Below are 19,759 nucleotides of genomic sequence, written 5' to 3'. Positions count from 1 at the left end.
ACCTTTGTTTTTTTACTCCTCATTGGTTCCAGCGCACCACTTCACAAGGCTTGACAACAGCTTGACAATGGCGTTGGTCTTGCCTATGGCACTGATTGGCTAATTAAGTCCCCCCAGCAGCGCACATTAGATTGTTTTTTTCTTTTATGCAAAAACCTGCTGTTTCAAGTCACAATACCAGAAAAGTCGGTCAACTTGAACTGGGTGGAGTGAGTAGATTCAAAGGGTCTGGACCCAGGCACAGAATGTTGCACAGTGTAACCTACCATCTGAAAAACATTTCTGCCAGCGCTAATTTAAAACTAGACACATATCTATGTCAAATTGAGGTTTTTTTCTAAAATTATATTTCTAAACAAATTTAAAAGACAAAATGACCAATTGCACCAAAAAAGCAGAGCTAAACAAAGGTCAGAGGGCCTCCTCAAGGGTTACCAGATAGACAGGATCTTTTTCATGCTGGCAATAGCTGTGGCCAGAGGCATTATGTTTCAGGTTGCCTGTCTCAAAAACACCTTGAGGGAATTTCTACAAATTTGGCACAAATGTCCAGTTGGAGTCAACAGTGAACTAATTAGATTTTAGTGGTCAAAGGTTACCATGGGGTAATTCCTTCAAATTTGGCACAAATGTTTACTTGGACTCAAGGATGTACTGATTATAATATGATGATTTAAGGTCAAAGGTCAAGGTCACTGTGATGTCACAAAATATTTGGTAGCAAATGGTAGGAAAATTTCCCTCCTCTTAAAAACTTGAAGGACTAACTCCCTGTTTACTGTTCTGACAACACCACAGCCAAATAATAGCCAAATAAAGAGTTGATGTAATTTACAACAGTTTGATTGAGAGTTATTCCTCACAGAACAGGCAAACATCTAGAGTTGAATAATTACAGTAAGTATGCACTCCTGTAGGTGAGCTATAGCCTAGACTGTCTATATTTTATGTCCCACTTATTTTATATTCTGCCTTTGGTGGTGAACAAGACCAGGACCCATGCAGCCATTAGCTGCATCAGTGGTGTATGAAAACAAATTAAAACTTATTGCAGCATTTGCAGGGTGCGAGTTGTCTGTTAGAAGACTGGTGTTAATAATTGCATCACGTTCTATAGAACATATTTCACTGCTGCCAAATCTGTAATTACCATTATGAGAAATCTGTCTCTGCTATAGTCGCCTGCAGATTTTATGGGTCTCTCACTGCACCTCTGTTCTTTGCTAATACAGTATATCAGAGTTTAGTTATGGTAGCTGCACAGGGTTGAATGCTGATTAGTAGAGCAACCAGGGGTATAAATAGATTCAACATTTACTTCATAGTATTTCCCCCTAATGCAATACAACTGTTGAAGTAACACTTTTGTGGGAAATGTGATTTAATACATTTGCTTTGCAGTGAATAACAATTGCATGCTGGTAATTCACACTGATGGTAACTGATGGAAGATAACTCAGTGCATGATCATTATTTTAGCTTATTGATTGTACATGGTGTAATTATGACAGATGAGGGTCAGCTGAGGCTAGATGAGGGCAAAAGTGGAAATGCATTCATATTCATTATGTAAATTAGCAGAATCAGGGGTTGTATTCATGAAGCTTCAAAGTGCTGATCACTGAACCATGTAAGCCTACATTAACGTCACAATGACTATACTTTGAAATATTTTGTTTTGCTGTTAGTCAAATCGCTACATCATAACTTGTGCCAATTAAACAATTTATTCAAAATTGGGACTGTAAGTAACGACTATTTTTGCTATCATTTAACAAATATGTATGTATGTACTGGTTAATTGTTTAGTCTGAGTCTGACAAGTTCAGTCTGAGATGGACTGCCATAAAAATTGGTTCAAATATTCATCTTACAGAATGAAGTGTAATAACTTTCAGTCTTAACAGGTCCAGTTTTTAATTTGTCCAGTACTTTGGTTCTTGACCAATAACAGCACAGATAATGACTTTCCCCATCAGTCTCAGCTGTACTTCGTGTTTTATGCTAATTATCAAATATTAGAATGCTATTATGCTAAACTTAGATGGTGAGTATGGTAAAAATTATACCTGCTAAACATTAGCATGTTAAAGGGAAAATTTACCACCTTTTTGTGGATGTCCAAGCAGGGTTGATGGTAAATGTAGTCAATTGAAGCAATAAAATCCTCAGTGTGTGCCGAGAAAGCGGAGTTCAGCAGCTGCATAATCCGTTCTTCCTACTTCCAGTTACGTCATTTGACCTGACAGTGAAGAAGTTGGAAAGAGGAAGAGCTAAAAGCTATTTGAGCTTAGATTTCTATTGTCTACCTCCGGGAGGCCAGGGGACATGCTCTAAATGCCCCTCAAAAAAGAACTTCCTTGTTCTCTTCGCCTTTATTGAAGACTAGCTACATTTCCAACGGGAAAAATGGCATCCCAAAGTATGAGTGTTGTGGATTTAATGGATGGGGATATGTTTGACAGTGTCTTGGCAGATATTCAGCCATATTTATTTTAGCCAGCATATGGCTGAGGAAATGCAGTGGAGAGAGACTGAGGCTGTGGCTGCAGCCCAACAAGAAGGTATGTCCAGCAGAGACCCCCCACAACCTGAGCTGCTGAGAGCAAACGGTGGTTGATGGTACCTTTTTCTCAAATAGACAGCAGACATAAACTGAATCATTCTGCTACAACAAATTTTAGGGTGGGCAGTTTCGTTGGATGCTATCGTGGACGACAACCTTGTGAGAGCCACTTCGGTAACGTAAGCTGCTGAGTGCTAAAGCCTGTGTGTATGTTATGCATAAAAGTTTTGATTGGACTATTGGACAAATATATTGGTGACTGGCTAAATACATTGTCAGTTGTTCTTTTTTGAGGGTGAGGGGGGCATTTTTATCTATTTGACTTTCTGCCTCCAAAGACCAAGTAAGCAACCCAGTCTCACTCTGAAGTCGTTGAAAACTGGCGCCTGGCCAGTGACTTCCGGCATCAGACACTGATGAAAAAAGCCATCCTTTCACGTCTACATGATACGTGGCTGCTAGCCATTATTGTTTAACAGCATCAGAGTGAGAATGTGTTGAAGTAAGAGCCGCTGCTCTGTCATCAGAGGGAAATACAGTGTGTAGAGCCATCATATTTTCACATCTTACTCTGTGAATTAAGAGTTTTATTTCAACCAAACCGGAGTTAGTGATTGTTGGAACAGTGGAAAGACTAGGCAGGATAATTATGCAAAGTTTTATTTTGTTTCTGTCATGTTTAAATGAAATACTTGATTGCAGGTTGTTGGCCTAACAGTTGTTGGTCAGAAAATTATTGGAGATGTCCTTCAGGATCCCAAAGATAAACAGGAAAAGACATCCAAGACCAGGGCTGAGAGAGCAGATGAGCTCTGAGTATTCACCAAATGTCACCAAATGCTATTGTAAGCTATTTTTGTTGAGTTGTTCCACAGCAAAATGCTAAGAGAATTTAAGTTTGGCTCTTATTGTGAAAGATAAAAATGGAATGATTGAGGCTGTAATGCGCTGCAGTTGCCAATGTGGAAAATAATATAGTTATTGCTGTACTTGGTTCACACTAGATTGAACGACTAAACGTCCATGTTTTTGTTTATTATCTGCATAAGCAGGCTACACTTTGTTTTGCCCAGGCATCAGTAACTTGTGCACATTGCATCCTGGTATATGTGGGCACTGCTGGCACAACTCCGTAAGGCCCAAGCAGGAGAACTTGGCTGTCTCAGCCAATACAGCGTGAGCCTGGGATGGCGCAAATTGATTGAATGAAGATGTATCTGCCCGGGTTGAAAGTATTTCAGCTTGAGTAAATAAGGTGCAGGGTAGATGAGAGATGGATAGGAAAAAGGAGAGAATTTAAAAACCCAGAGTTCTGAGTTCAGACAGAGTCTGAGCTGAAGACAAACACACAGGCACACTCCCACACTCCACTTTCTGTTTGAACACACCTTAAGTTTTGTTAGAAAAAAGTACAGCGTAGATAAAAGTTGAGCTCAGTCTGACAATGTAGAGCTGACAAGTTGAGTCTGAAATGTTCCAAAATAACATTTGCAAAGTTGTCTCTTGATTTTTCATTCATCCAATTATAGCAGGCATTATACCCTCACAGGGCAGCTATAGGGTGGCTCAGTGTCTTTGTACTAGTGCTGAAACAGTTACAGTAGATGATTAGTATTTCATTGTTGATCAACAGAAAATTAGTCAACAATAATTTTGATAGCTGATTAATCATTTAAGAAATTTGTCAAACAAAAATGAAGAGCTGTTTGTGTAGTGTGATGCAGAGTGAAGCTGCCCTCCACTACACATTTAATTTGAAGTCTTTTATTTTGTTCTGCCAAGAGCAAAAATACATCATATTAATCATCACAGTTCGCCACACTCACAGTAACTTTACACTCAAGTGTGTGTTCTCGTTTGCTGAACGTATTCAATATTCTAACACAGGAAAATTATGAACATCTACACCAACATCAAAACAATAAATCATGTATGTTACATCTCTATTCCAGACCAGTTTCATCATGTACCTTCAATATCAACTTGTCTCGCAAATACACAGTCAGCCAATCATGTCTACTTAACATTGTCACATTAACCAAATCAATCATGTATCTATTTTAACATCACATAAGTTATTAATTTATTCACCTATGAACTGTACGCAAACAGCGTGAACTCTTAAGACCGGCTCATAGTTCTACTCTCCAGCCTCACGCTCACTCAAGGCAACGAGGTAACCAGGCACCCAGTGCTAACTACTGGCTAGCCGCCATTTTCAGTACATTACGTTTGCTGAACAAATAACGTTCTTAAACATTTTTTTTGGAACCACATTAAGTCCAACCGAGATTGTAAACTACCACATTACATATTCATTCATCACTTATCCAATTCCAACTCTCCCTGCTTACCTGCCAAGAGCAAAACTACATCATATTAATCATCACAGTTCGCCACACTCACAGTAACTTTACACTCAAGTGTGTGTTCTCGTTTTCTGAACGTATTCACGCGATACTTCCCTTGTCCCTGCACACACAGTGTAGCGAACACGCCCTCTGCTGGTCGGAGTTAGACAATGCATACTGCTAGATAATGCTACATTTTTCAACCAATAAACCACCCTCTTACCTTATCAGAAAACACCCAGACAATAACACCACACTCTGAACACGAGCTGTACAACATGAAATGCAAATTAAACATATGAATAATATTTATGTAGGTATATCAACCCACTGATGGCTCTGTATGCCACATTTGCGGGTTCTAGTTTGATGAGTCTGATGCTGTTTTCATGTCATTGAGTGTCTTTGGGTTTTGGACTGTTGGTCAGATAAGGAAAAAACACTGTGTGTAAATGTAACCTTGCATTTTGGGAAATTTTGATGGGAATTTGTTACTTTTCCTGACATTTTATTGATTAAACATTTGATGGATAATTTTTCAAAAAGAGAATGATTTGAACATTTGTAGTTATTATATGTTATTATTGATATACATTTTTACAGCCCTACTTCATGTTTAGCTAGTGAACACGTCAACACCCCCTGTGCAACATCACAATGTTATAAAACATTCAACATGATGTAGGTGGTGAAATAATCAGTTTCCTTTTCAATAACACCATGGCAGATAAAAATTATGTACAAGACACTAAGACAGCTAATCTTGATGGAAATACTGTGGGTGTGGGTGTTTGCGTATCATAATTGTATATTACAATAGTTAGTATGTTAGTATTCTCATGGTTCCTACAGCAGACTTCTTTCACACCTTCATGTCTAAAGAGGACCTCTTGGTATATGTTACCTGTGGAGCCCTTGTTTTTATGACTTTAAAATTATACAAATATGCTTATGTGAAATAAGGGTTTCTGTCACACTGGGCATGCCATCTCCTCAGCCCATTCATTAATTTTCCACTCACCACGCCTCGTCACTACACCTACCTGCCAGCCTATCACCTGTTCACACATTTCCCGCCCACCTCATCAGGCCAACAGCTCTCACCTGTGGATCATTATCTCCTGTCACTATAAACATGCCTGCTTCACGGAGTCCTTGCCAAATTGTTCTTCGCCTCCATGCAGGACTTTGCAACGTTTGTTACCGGACTGCTTCCTTGTAATCGACCCTGCCTGTCCCTGACTCTCCTGCTTTGTCTGCTCCCCGGTAAACCTCTCCACCTTCTGCTCTCGACCAAGAGCTCTGCTTCTGCCTTCCTGCTTCCTGTTTGCCTGTTTCCTGTTTGCCTGTTTCCTGTGGCTGTCTAGAAAGACCGTCATCCAGCTTTCCAAAGTAATTTTACTAGGGATGCACCGAAATGAAAATTTGTGGCCGTGGCCGAAGCCGAATATTATTAAACGCTTGGCCGAATACCGAGTACTGAATACCGAATATCGCTGTTTAGTTTTTCATTAGTTTTTGCAGATGAACCCCCTCCAGATTAGTGTTGTCACGGTACCAATATTGGATCCCACTGTGCAATACCAATGAAAATATCATGGTTCTGAGTAGTATCACGATATCACAGCGAAAATGAGGCAGATGTGCCTTTTGTCATTTATAAAAAGATAAATCACTTTTCTGTAATACATCAATGATATTTCAATGGAATAAATTACTTCTTGACTTATTCATACTTCAAAAACAGCATCAATGAGTGATTAACATAGGGGGGATCAAAATAAAATAAATAAATAAAATAAAAATCAACCAGCCACCCTCCTCCCCTGACAAGTCCCTTCATAAGTAAAGAACAGTCCCTAAAGTGCGGCGAAGAATAATCTGGCAACGAGAGTCTGTGAAGTTGGAGTCTTAATAGTGGCAGGGAGTAATGAGGCACAGATGAGCGGAGTTGGCTTGATGAAGTGGGTGTGGTGGACTGGCAGGGGTGGGAAATGTATGGACAGGTGATAGGCTGGCAGGTAGATGTGTTGGAGATGCGGGTTGAGTGGAAATCTGTTGGGTTAACTGAGAGAGTGGCATGTATGGCAAGTCAGAAGTGCACATTGTGACACCCTTTATGTTGAGCTCCAGGCAGAACCCTCTGAATTGGCTCCTGGTTTAACCTTTATTTAAGGTTCTATTAGACACTAAAAGGGGTTCTCCCATGTGGACAAGCTAAAGAATTCTCTATGGCTCTAGTTAGCACCTTATTTCTAAAAGTGTGCAGGACAAGAATGTGTAAGAAAGACTGTATATTAAAATTTGTCACTGTAGGAATGAAGGGAGGGAATTACCAAAACTACTGTATATAAAGTGAATTGTATGCTTCAGACAAGTCAAATAAATGTTACATACTGTTCTCCCCCTCTGCTGTGACTGTGTAATCTTGAGGCGGATTCATGTGAGTTCAGTGTTCCGTGTCTTTATAACCATTGCATTAGACGGAAACCCTACAGTGTTGTACAGTGGTATTCGAGTACAAAAAAATTTCTTCAGATAGTGAGAACACATCAATCTATTTCCCACTGATAATCCTCTAACCATCTTCTGTGGTCAGACTGAGTCCAGTAGTTCTAAAATGGTGTTATTTAATGGACAGAAAGCAAACAGGTCTCATGTTGTTTAGACAGTCAGCTGCATTTGAGAGTAACAAATTTCACAGTGTGGACCAGACGTCTGAAAATTAATTGGGCAACCAGAGGTGCACTTGATTTAATGACTTGATTTTTTTCTGTTTAGAAGTAATCTCACATGCCCGTGTAACACAATAAGGTGCTGTTCAAATAGTCCCAACTCCAGTTTTAAATGAGCCCATCTTTCTTCCAGGTCAGCAGCAAACTGTGGCTCATTAAAGGAGAAGAGAGCGACTAGAGAATCCAGGCTGATGGTAATAATGAATAGAGAAGGGAAGGCAGCAGCCGTAGCCTGCAGGCAGGATAACAACAGAGAGAAATCACGACGAGGAAATGAAGATGTTGGCTATTCCACTGTGGGCAGTCTGTGTGAGTGTGTCTGAATGACTTTCTGTGTCTGTCAACCAGAATGTGTGCAAGACATGTAAGCTATCACTCATGGAGAAAGATGGTAGCAACACAAACGGAAAAAACCCCCACAATGCCCAATCTCTACATACTCAAAGTATGAGTGTGCCATATTTGCGCCATAGCTGTTTTGTTTTTTTTCTATTTTTGATGTGAACCCCCTGTTGCCAGAGGACAATGTTGGCACTGTACATTTCTTCAAACCACGAATATGCTACATTTGCACATTTCATTTGTATCTTATCAGCATTTCTAAAGTGACGTGGTATATGAGCTGACTTTGTCATTGGGAGATGGAGGGGATGGTGGATGGTGAGACACTTAGTCGGTACGCCCTCCAGGCTTAGGAACACTGTTTTAGACCAACAAACAACAAAACCAGTTGTGGTTTCTTTTCATTGCTGTATTTCAGCTGCATTTTTGGGACTAGTCATACAGGCATAAATTATGTTAATTTTATTAATTAATATAAGATAATATAAGCTTATTAAAACTATGCACAGAGTATTTTAGCTTAAACATTTTTATTTAAAACACGTCAGTACAAACAGTCTCATGCACAGCCGCGTAGCATGCCTGGACACACAAGTGCATTTGAACTCTGCTCAAGCGGAGCTTACACCTATGCTCAGGCACACTAAGGGTGCTCTACTCATAAGCAGAAGTGTTATATATTCTTATATAATGTTTTAGCCAAAATGCATGTGTTCGGGAAGTACTGAGCATACAACTGGATAAATGAGACTGGGATTATACTGCCACACAGAGCGCTGCACAGGTCCATTTTTGAAAACTGACTTCCACCCATACCCATAAAGTTCAGTACCAGAACCGACCCGTTACCTGTCAGTATGTCCAAGTCAAAGCACCTGCCCGTTAATAAAAGCCTACAGTCACTCACATTAAGTTCAAACTGATAAACCTTTTTGTATACCTACACTCACTTTACAACAAAACCATACAGTAAACGGTAAATATAGTTTGTCGCTGCTTCTACAAATGAAAGTTCAGACTTTACCATGCAAAGTCAAAGCCATATATCAACAACAGTCAGGAATACCACTGACTTCTCTTGGCCGGAGCTCATCTGAGATAGGCTGACATAAAATGGAAAAGTGTACTGTGGTCTGACAAGTCCATCATGGACCTTGTGTCCTCTGGGCTAAAGAGGGAAAGGACACTCCTGATTGTTAACAGCTCAAAGTTCAAAGCCAGCATCTGTGATGTTATGGAGCTGTGTTAGTGCCCATGGCATTATGGGTAACTTGCACATCTGTCAGGGCTCTGTGAATCCTGAAAGTACAGGTTTTGGGGCATCCAGACAAAAAGTTTGTTTAGGCCTGCTTCTTCAAGCAAGACAATGAGATGCATTCTGCACATGTTACAGCAGTGTGGCTTTGTAGTAAAAGACTGTTGGTGCTAAACTGACGTGAATGCCAGACCTGTATCCTATTGAAAATGTGTGGCACGCCATGAAGTACAAAATATGACAATAGAGACCCCAGACTGTTGAGCAACTGCAGTCATATATCAAGCAAGAATGGGAAAGAATTTCACTTTCAAAACTTGAACAGTTAGTGTTTCAGTTCCCAAAAGCATACTGAGTGTTGTTAAAAGAAAAGGTGATGTAACACAGTGGTAAACATGCTCCTGTCCCAACTTTTTTTTTGAAAATGCTGCAGGCATCAAATTCAGAATGAGTGATATTTACAAAATAATAAAGTTGAGTTTGAACATTAAATATCTTGTCTTTGGATTGTATTTAGTGAAATACAGATTAAAAAGTGTTTGCAAATCATTGCATTCTAGTTTTATTAATGATTTACACAGCATTCCAACTTATTTGGAATCAGGGTTGTAATTTGGAGTGAAAATTAAGGTTGGACTTAAGCTTTTACCTAGAATATCCACTGTAAACATCTGTTAGATCTTGCAAAGCTAAACTTTCTTGTTCAACCTATTTCTGCAAAGTCAGGCCAACACTGCTGCTACACTACTCCCATCAGTGCTCAGCAATTTAGATCAAGCTGCAGTAAAATGTTATCAGCCAATATACAGGATGGGCACAGCTTATGTTGTTAAAAAAAAAACAAAGAAAAAACCCCAGGAAATTCGGTAACTATGAATGTCTGTTTTTTGATAGAAATGTGGCTTATTGTTCACACACACACACACACACGCACACACACACACACACACACACACACACACACACACACACACAGATCACTTTTCCGCAGTCCCACGGAGCTGAGAGAGTTTCTGTGGAGCTTTGACGATAATCAATGCTGCAACAGGCTTCAGTGAGTCTGCTTTTACATCCAAGTCTACATGTGTAAGTATGTGCGTGTCACTCTCTCTCCAGTTGAGCTGAAAGAGCACCTGCAGAGCTTTGTGGAGGAGACCAACGCTCAGCACGGTCCGGGATTCATCAAGGTGGTCCGCCATGACAAGCAGGAAGGGCTGATCAGATCCAGGGTCAGTGGATGGAAGGCCGCCTCTGCTCCTGTCGTCGCTCTATTCGATGCACATGTGGAGTTCAACACTGGATGGTGAGCAGCTGGCTTCAGTTTATACTGTATACTGTAACTAAAGCATGTGCAAGAAAACCAACATCAAGCAGTTACCATTTGTGGAAGAAGTACTCAGACCATCCACTTAAGTAAAGATAGAGATACCACAGTGTAGAAATACTCTAATAAAAGTCAAGTGTTCAAAATTCTACTTAAAGGGATAGTGCACCCAAAAATGAAAATTCAGCCATTATCTACTCACCCATATGCCGACAGAGGCCCTGGTGAAGTTTTAGAGTCCTCACATCCCTTGCGGAGATTGGCGGGTGGAGCGGCTAGCACACCTAATGGTAGATGGCGCCCCAGACTAACGTCCAACAACACAAAATTGAAACCACAAAGTATCTCCATACTGCTCATCCATAGTGATCCAAGTGTGCTGCAGCCGAGACATAAAAAGTAGTTTCGAAAAATGTCATGTGAACTCTGTTTTTAGCCTCACTGTAGCCTGTAGCTCTGACTGCTTCTCTGTGCTCCGCGCTCACGTGTGCGCGCGCTCGGGGTGATTGGTGATCTCTGAAGAGCAGCAGTCTCATCAGTACTGATGTCCAGATTCTCAAGTGCAGGCATCGCCAATTCAACGCTTTCCAGCTCCTCCTGGGGGATCCTGAGGCATTCCCAGGCCAGACGAGATATGCAATCCCTCAAGCATGTTCTGGGTCTGCCTTGGGGCCTCCCATCAGTTGGACATGCCCAGGACACCTCTAATGGGAGGCGTCCAAGAGGCATACTGATCAGATGCCTGAACCACCTCAACTGACCCCTTTCGATGTAAAGGAGCAGCGGCCCTTCTCCGAGCTTCCTCTGAATATCCGAGCTCCTTACCTCGGGGCTCAGCCACCTCTGAGCCCAGCCATCCTTCAGAGGAAACTCACTTTTGCCAATTGTGTCTGTGGCCTCATTCTTTTGGTCATTACCCATAGCTCATGACCATAGGTGAGGGTTGGGATGTCGATGGACCATTATATCGAAAGCTTTGCCTTCCGGCTCAGCTCCCTCTTCACCACAACAGTCCGGCACAGCCCCTGCATCACTGCAGATGCCACACCAATCCACTGATCTATCTCACGCTCCATTCTACCCTCACTTGTGAACAAGACCCCAAGATACTTTAACTCCCTGGCTTGATGCAGTAACTCACTCTAAACCTGGAGGGGGCGATCCACCTTTTTCCAGCAGAGAACCATGGCCTCAAACTTGGAAGTGCTGACTCTCATCACTTAACGTTTGGCTGCAAACTGCCCCAGTGCATGCTGGAGGTCACGGTGTGATGAAGCCAATAGAACCATATCATCTGTAAAGAGCAGAGATGCAAGTCTGAGGTCACCAGTCCAGACCCCTACTTCCCCCCAGCTGCACCTTGAGACCCTGCTCCTGAGAGTACCATTTAGAGGTAAAGTTGTTTGACTCCACTACCAAACAAAATGGATCAATTGTGTGCTTTGAAGAATATGAAGAATATATTAAAAAAAAAATACAGCAAAATGCAACAATGTTGCTGTAAATAAGAGAGGAATGCTGGCAGAAAAAAACTACATCTGTAAGTGAATATTTTTATTTTTTACCACTCAGTGTCCATCATTTATTTCTGACGAGGTGATTCCCCTTTTTGAGTTCTTAAACTTTTAACTTGACGCAGCAGATTTAAATTATTTCTCAAAAACTGCATTTTGGTCTAAGACTGTGCCATAAAGAAGGGTACGTGAAATCATTTTAGTTTTTGGCCGAATCAAAGTTTTTTATCCTTAATATTAATATTATTTATACTGGTTCAGTTGTATCTGTGATAAATACCAATACACTAATTAGTTCTCCAATTTGTGCTCTATCAGCTGTACCAGCAGTATAAAATGCACCTCAGCAGATCAGGAAGCATTAAAACATAATTCAAAATGGTAACATTATGGTTTGAAGGAATACCACATTTAATATGAAAGGAAGCATCCAACCAAATTACCAGAAAAAAAATGTTGGTTTTGTATGTATCTGCAAACCACAGATATGTTACATTTGCACATTATTATAGTGTGTGTGTTGAATCTTTACATTTCAACAATACTGTGGTTAACGTGTAGTTAGGTACAGGTACAAAGAACACTTGGTCTTGGAAAAAATTAGGTTTTGGCTTACAATACCTGGTTTTGGGGGGCGCAGTCCCTGTTGAAAATACACAGTGAAGTCTATGTAAAAAAAAATCGGCATGATACGCGGTCGGTCACCGTTATTGTTTAACAACGCCCGACATCCCAGAATGTCAGCAACCAATGCACCCAGGGTACCTTGCACGTCATATCTCAACGTGGAAAGTCCATGATTGAATGTTGATATGTGACGAGGTGGGAGGTGGGGTCAGCTGGTTTTGTTGCTTAAGCAGTGGTGGTCTGCATCTTGGTGACACACCATCGACCATCCCTCCATCTCCAGATTACAAAGTTGATTCATTTATGACATCACTTTAGAAATTTTGATATAATACATATTTGTATTGAAGAGGCTTTCACACACCAGGATAATCAGCTTCTGTCATCAGGTACGTTGGCACAGCAGAAAGTGCTTAACATGGAAAAAAGGATTGCCCGCACGGTAGGGTTGCACGGTATACTGGTTCGTACCGAAAACCGGTCTTTGTTTTCGTTATGATATGAATTTTTCATACCGGAGAACAAGAACAACTTTGCAGATAACATAGAACAATGTTCTTGTCCAGATTTTCTTTATCATCAACTATGTATTGTAATTTCGTAATGTAGTAAGCTATTCAGGGTTCGACGTTAAGGTTTTTTCCTACTTGCCCTGCTGGGCAAGTACTTCTCAAATCTACTTGCCCCATCTAAATTCTTACTTGCCCTGCTTAAGAGGTTCTTTTTCTGGCTGTGTGGTGCATATTTTTGCTCATGACTTATATCTTACGTCAGCAGAGACGCTCAACCAATGGAGGCAGCAGCACATAAAAAAGCAGCACACTGCAACTGGCCCCTCCGAGGACAGAAACAGGAGAGGAAATACACAATTACAGGCCTGGAATTAAGTCATTTTTTAGGGCAAGGCCACTTTGGCCTTTGATAAATACAAATTTATTGGGGCATCACGGCCAAAATGTGGGGCACCAAGGCCAAAACCAGTGGCGCAATAACAATATGTGCTAACTACACTGAATGAAGACAAAACAATATGTGTGTTGAAAAACAGTACTGAGTTTATTAAAACTGGGTGTGCATGACTGGGGATATATCTCGTTTCTTGTTGTTTTGATTCATGTCCCTTATTTTTTAAGTCTTTGAAATCACTCTCTTTATTCTTTTGTTATCTCCTAGTTATTAAGAAATTATTATTAGAAGAAGATTCATTATTGTCCTTTCTCAGCACATTACATACATTTGACCTCTGCATTTGACCCATCCTACTGTAACACTAGGAGCAGTGGGTAGCCGCAGTGCAGCGTCCGGGGACCAACTCCAGTTCTTTTGCCAATGCCAGTGGTCAGGGTCACTGACAGGAGTATTCACCTAACATAATCTACATATCTTTAATTATATAATTATTTATATGTCTCTATGTATGTTTTTACATAAATCTCCAATATTTAATTTGCCTTTAAAAAAATCCTCTTCCTTCATTTAATTTGACAATTTTTATTGTATTGTATTATATGTATTAATTCTCTACAGGATCTTGTATGTTCTTTAATGTGTGTTCAATTTATTAAAAGAAAAAAACAAAAAACGTTTTGGTGAACCCTGCAGCAAAGTGAACCCTCTTCCTCAGAGAGGATCTTTGCCTCCCAGTTTCTTCCTGGCAACAGAGCAGAGTGATCCGTCTTCCTTCTCAGAGGATCTTTGTCCCATGAGAGCAGGCAGCTGTTCTCCGTGTCTGCATTTAAAACATCTTTCGCTGGCGATTTGACAGTCACTAGAAGCACATTATGACCCTTTGTAAAAGTTTCTGTGTGGTACCTGTGTTGTACATGAGCTAACGTTTGCGGGTAAGGAAGGACTGAGAGGCTGTCCGGTATGTGTGTGTCCGAGTTGGTGCTGCTTGCCCGATCGGGCATGTCTGCGCAGGGTCTGCTGGCCTGCCGGCTATTTTTACTTGCCCCAGGCATTTGGGCAACCGTTAATGTCGGACCCTGCTATTGCTGTGTGTCGACACACATTTCTCTGGCTGTTGCTTCTTCCTCATCTCACCTGTCTGCCCCTATCCGTGTTCATTATTACCTGCCCTCCTCTCTGTACACAAGTGAGTTCTCAAGTGTGAAGGGCAAGTTAATATCCAGCCAGCATCATTGAAAGTGGAGTTCACAATGGAAATGTTGGCATTCAGAGAGGTAGCCTTGATAGATGCTTCATAACATTAGACAGCTATAGGTATCTTGTAAAAGCCTTATTAAGCTCATGAAGCTTCACACTTGATAATAATAACTAGTGTTGGCAGGGCCATTTCTAAACATTTTGGGGCCTTAAGAGATACAACCGCCTTTTTGGGACACAAGGAAGCTTCAACTTTAACAAAGGGGGAACATGCTGACATATTTTATGTCGCACAACAAAATATGAAATTCTGTTTATGTTAACCACAGACCTTATTTTAGACATCTAACCAAAAATCTATTCAAAAAATCCATTGACTTTGAGATGAGAGAAGTGGGACTGCTGTAGTGCTAACTCATTTACAGGTTTTAGAATCCACTCCTGGAGCACTCTGTTGGGATTGACCAGCCTTGCAGCCAATTTTTTTTCCAGTAGCCACTTGGGGTATTTCAGCAAAAAATACACTCAGAGGGAGCTCATTCAGCGGTTCTCTTGGCAGCAGCACAGCGTCTCTCCCTCTCCTCTCTTGCCAGGCGCACACGGGAGTCGGTGTCATCTCGTGATTTTGTCATAAACTTTTTGTAACGTAAAGCTACATGATGCTCATGTCTCGATAAATAGCCTACTACATACATGTAAATGTGCAATAGTTATGGTACCATAACAGCCTGTCACAGCTTACAGCGTGATGGTTAGAGGAGAAATGTCAGAGCATAAAAGGTCCAGGTGGAAAGAAGCAAAACAACCATAATTTAGGATTTTGCAAAAAGAGAAGAAAGTTGCCTGTTGATTTATATAGATCCCAGGGTACATTTTTGTGTTTGGGAACTGTTTAAATGTGTAATTTGTGGTAGATTTTATTTTTCGTACTAAATCTGAATCTCACTCTGAGTTACTGTTGTTATGTACAAACTAAAGAAATTAGAGATCATTTTTGAAGGCAGACTGTTAGATTGACATGTGTCACCTAATTTACTGCAATTCAATTTCCTTGAATTTATAATAGGATTTTTTTTTACTAATTTGTCATATCATCAAGAATATCATTATTGCAAAAATATCTTGACATATCATGATATTGTTTTAGGGCCATATCATCCATCCCTATACTACTTGGCATTTTAAAAGGTGGGAAAATGTAATTTATGAGAATGTACCCTCTATTACAGCCCTGAATATAGAATATTGTCAGCCTTGTCCTTTAAAGTAGAGTGTCAAAATTTCCTGACAACTTGGATTCACAAAGATTCCATAGGATTCACATCCATAAAACCATCTAGAAATAGAAATTTCTAAAATAATTCTTGGAACATAATTGTCTCAAAAATCTTGTTCACCATGGATTTATGTGTCCAGTTTGCTCCAAATTGATGTAGATTCTCCAAAGCATACACCAGTTCTGTGATGTGTTATGGCTTCCTCTCAGCTGTGAATCTACACCAGAGGTAGTGTGTTTCACATTGTAATGCAGAAGCATCAGTTGTTTGGAACATCCTTAACATATGGCTTAATAGCAGAGAAATGGATTTTGCTGCTGGAGTGATTGAAGATATTTCTATGGACATACAGTACAGGCCAAAAGTTTGGACACACTTTCTCATTCAATGCGTTTTCTTTATTTTCATGACTATTTACATTGTAGATTCTCACTGAAGGCATCAAAACTATGAATGAACACATGTGGAGTTATGTACTTAACAAAAAAAGGTGAAATAACTGAAAACATGTTTTATATTCTAGTTTCTTCAAAATAGCCACCCTTTGCTCTGATTACTGCTTTGCACACTCTTGGCATTCTCTCCATGAGCTTCAAGAGGTAGTCACCTGAAATGGTTTTCCAACAGTCTTGAAGGAGTTCCCAGAGGTGTTTAGCACTTGTTGGCCCCTTTGCCTTCACTCTGCGGTCCAGCTCACCCCAAACCATCTGGATTGGGTTCAGGTCCGGTGACTGTGGAGGCCAGGTCATCTGCCGCAGCACTCCATCACTCTCCTTCTTGGTCAAATAGCCCTTACACAGCCTGGAGGTGTGTTTGGGGTCATTGTCCTGTTGAAAAATAAATGATCGTCCAACTAAACGCAAACCGGATGGGATGGTATGTCGCTGCAGGATGCTGTGGTAGCCATGCTGGTTCAGTGTGCCTTCAATTTTGAATAAATCCCCAACAGTGTCACCAGCAAAACACCCCCACACCATCACACCTCCTCCTCCATGCTTCACAGTGGGAACCAGGCATGTGGAATCCATCCGTTCACCTTTTCTGCGTCTCACAAAGACACGGCGGTTGGAACCAAAGATCTCAAATTTGGACTCATCAGACCAAAGCACAGATTTCCACTGGTCTAATGTCCATTCCTTGTGTTTCTTGGCCCAAACAAATCTCTTCTGCTTGTTGCCTCTCCTTAGCAGTGGTTTCCTAGCAGCTATTTGACCATGAAGGCCTGATTGGCGCAGTCTCCTCTTAACAGTTGTTCTAGAGATGGGTCTGCTGCTAGAACTCTGTGTGGCATTCATCTGGTCTCTGATCTGAGCTGCTGTTAACTTGCGATTTCTGAGGCTGGTGACTCGGATGAACTTATCCTCAGAAGCAGAGGTGACTCTTGGTCTTCCTTTCCTGGGTCGGTCCTCATGTGTGCCAGTTTCGTTGTAGCGCTTGATGGTTTTTGCGACTCCACTTGGGGACACATTTAAAGTTTTTGCAATTTTCCGGACTGACTGACCTTCATTTCTTAAAGTAATGATGGCCACTTGTTTTTCTTTAGTTAGCTGATTGGTTCTTGCCATAATATGAATTTTAACAGTTGTCCAATAGGGCTGTCAGCTGTGTATTAACCTGACTTCTGCACAACACAACTGATGGTCCCAACCCCATTAATAAAGCAAGAAATTCCACTAATTAACCCTGATAAGGCACACCTGTGAAGTGGAAACCATTTCAGGTGACTACCTCTTGAAGCTCATGGAGAGAATGCCAAGAGTGTGCAAAGCAGTAATCAGAGCAAAGGGTGGCTATTTTGAAGAAACTAGAATATAAAACATGTTTTCAGTTATTTCACCTTTTTTTGTTAAGTACATAACTCCACATGTGTTCATTCATAGTTTTGATGCCTTCAGTGAGAATCTACAATGTAAATAGTCATGAAAATAAAGAAAACGCATTGAATGAGAAGGTGTGTCCAAACTTTTGGCCTGTACTGTATGTTATGTTTTGATATTTGTATTTGTGGACTCTGGGTCTCCATTGGAATCCAAAGAGACAGATTGGATTTTCTCTGTCAGGTTGTCAAGTTTCAATTTATTTCCTCCAGTCAGCCCAGATGTTATTAAACCATCTGATATCTCAATTAGCAGGGCATCAGATGTTGTGTACTGCTGCTGGTATATTTTACATGAATCTGCCCTTGTCTTGTGCTGCTATGACCAGCTACTGAATAGATCCTGCTGTGAATGCTGTGACAAAGCAAAAGAGAAGAAAACTGAGAAAAGGATGAGATGCTGAATGTTCGCAATTATTCAGCAGCCACTTTGTTTGAAATGTTGCTGATTAAAACAGAAAAGAGGCATCATTTTCACTGTGAGGGCATTTGTTTTTCCCCAAGACACATCACTTTGTCAGGCAGAGTTGCAGGAAGGAATTCTGAGTGGCACAGAACTATCTATTTCTAAGCTGGTTCCTAAAGAAATCGTTCATTTTTCCCCCTCGTTTTGAGTACTATTAAGCACTGATGTTGCTGTAACCCATTTTCTTGTAAATTTTATTCAACCTCGTGCAAACGTTCAGATCCAGAGAGCCACAAAGGCAGCTGTGACATATTTATTACTATTTTGGGTCACAGAATAAGTCAATTTAGTCAGAGTCTGGCAATGAAATTATTAAATTTTCAGACTCCCTGGTGTATAAAAAGAATTATAGTGGTAGAAAATTTTGTTGAGTAGTTAAGGTTGTTGTGGTCCAGAAAGGCCTAATTAAACATGCAGTCCCATGGTCATTCTCTTTGACTGTCTTTTCATGATGCTGTACTTGACACATGTAGCCACTTGGACAACATTTAAAGACCCACAGAAATGAAAAATACATTTCCCCGGTTTGAATTATGTTTTCCTGAGTTAGTTTTTCATTTTTTCTCTTGTGCCAAATACGTGAAAAAAAAATCAGAGTATTTTTACATCAAAGCGTCTGTCTTTTTTTCTTATGTAAAATGGTTTCAAACAGGCCCTCAGGAAGAGATTTAAAATCTCCAAGATGAATGAATGAATCAAGTTTAAGGGCAGATTGCAGACCATTCCATTTAAAGGGAGCAAAATATCTGAAACCAGTTCTGCCAACATTAGTGCGTGTATATGGAATATCTAAGGTTAAATGGATCATGTTCTGTAGTTAATGGATTTAAATGAGAGAAGAGATGTGAGGTAATTAGGAAGTTTCAGCAGTAGAGCTTTGTAGATGAATAACATGAAATGGATATTTCTTCTAGACTGTAATGAAGTCCAACCAACCTTTTGATACAGAGTACAATGATGAGTGCGAAAAATGTCATTAGTAATGAAACGTAATCCACTGTGATACACAGGGTTTAACTGCTGAAGAGTTGATGGGGCAGCATGACAATACAAGATGTCCCCATAATCAAGGACAGACATGAAGGTTGACAGTACAATGATTTTTCGGTTGGAGGGAGACAGACAGCCTTTGATCCTGTACAAGAAGCCTAATTTGATTTTTAGTTTTTGAGTTACCTGTTGAATGTGAATCTTGAATGATAACTTGTTGTCAAGCCAAATTCCTAAGTATTTGTATGAGTCAGTAAGAGTAATGTGGGTGCCATTTAAGGTCTTGATGGCAGGATAGTCGGAGTCACTCACACTGGTCGAAGTGGAGAA

At 40.5% G+C, this 19,759-nt stretch overlaps 1 protein-coding gene across 2 annotated transcripts in view; it reads left to right on the top strand.

The window, feature by feature from the left end:
* Positions 1–19,759, top strand: part of galnt18a (UDP-N-acetyl-alpha-D-galactosamine:polypeptide N-acetylgalactosaminyltransferase 18a) — a 303,599-nt gene that overhangs the window by 150,406 nt on the left and 133,434 nt on the right. For both annotated transcript variants that reach the window (XM_033635588.2, XM_078168258.1), the window contains exon 4: positions 10,366–10,552. In XM_033635588.2, coding sequence (XP_033491479.2) covers positions 10,366–10,552 — 187 coding nt within the window. The remainder of the gene's footprint in view (positions 1–10,365; positions 10,553–19,759) is intronic.

This window comes from Epinephelus lanceolatus, chromosome 5 (assembly GCF_041903045.1).
Source record: "Epinephelus lanceolatus isolate andai-2023 chromosome 5, ASM4190304v1, whole genome shotgun sequence".
Taxonomy (NCBI): domain Eukaryota; kingdom Metazoa; phylum Chordata; class Actinopteri; order Perciformes; family Serranidae; genus Epinephelus; species Epinephelus lanceolatus.
This window is presented reverse-complemented; position numbering and strand designations above follow the sequence as displayed.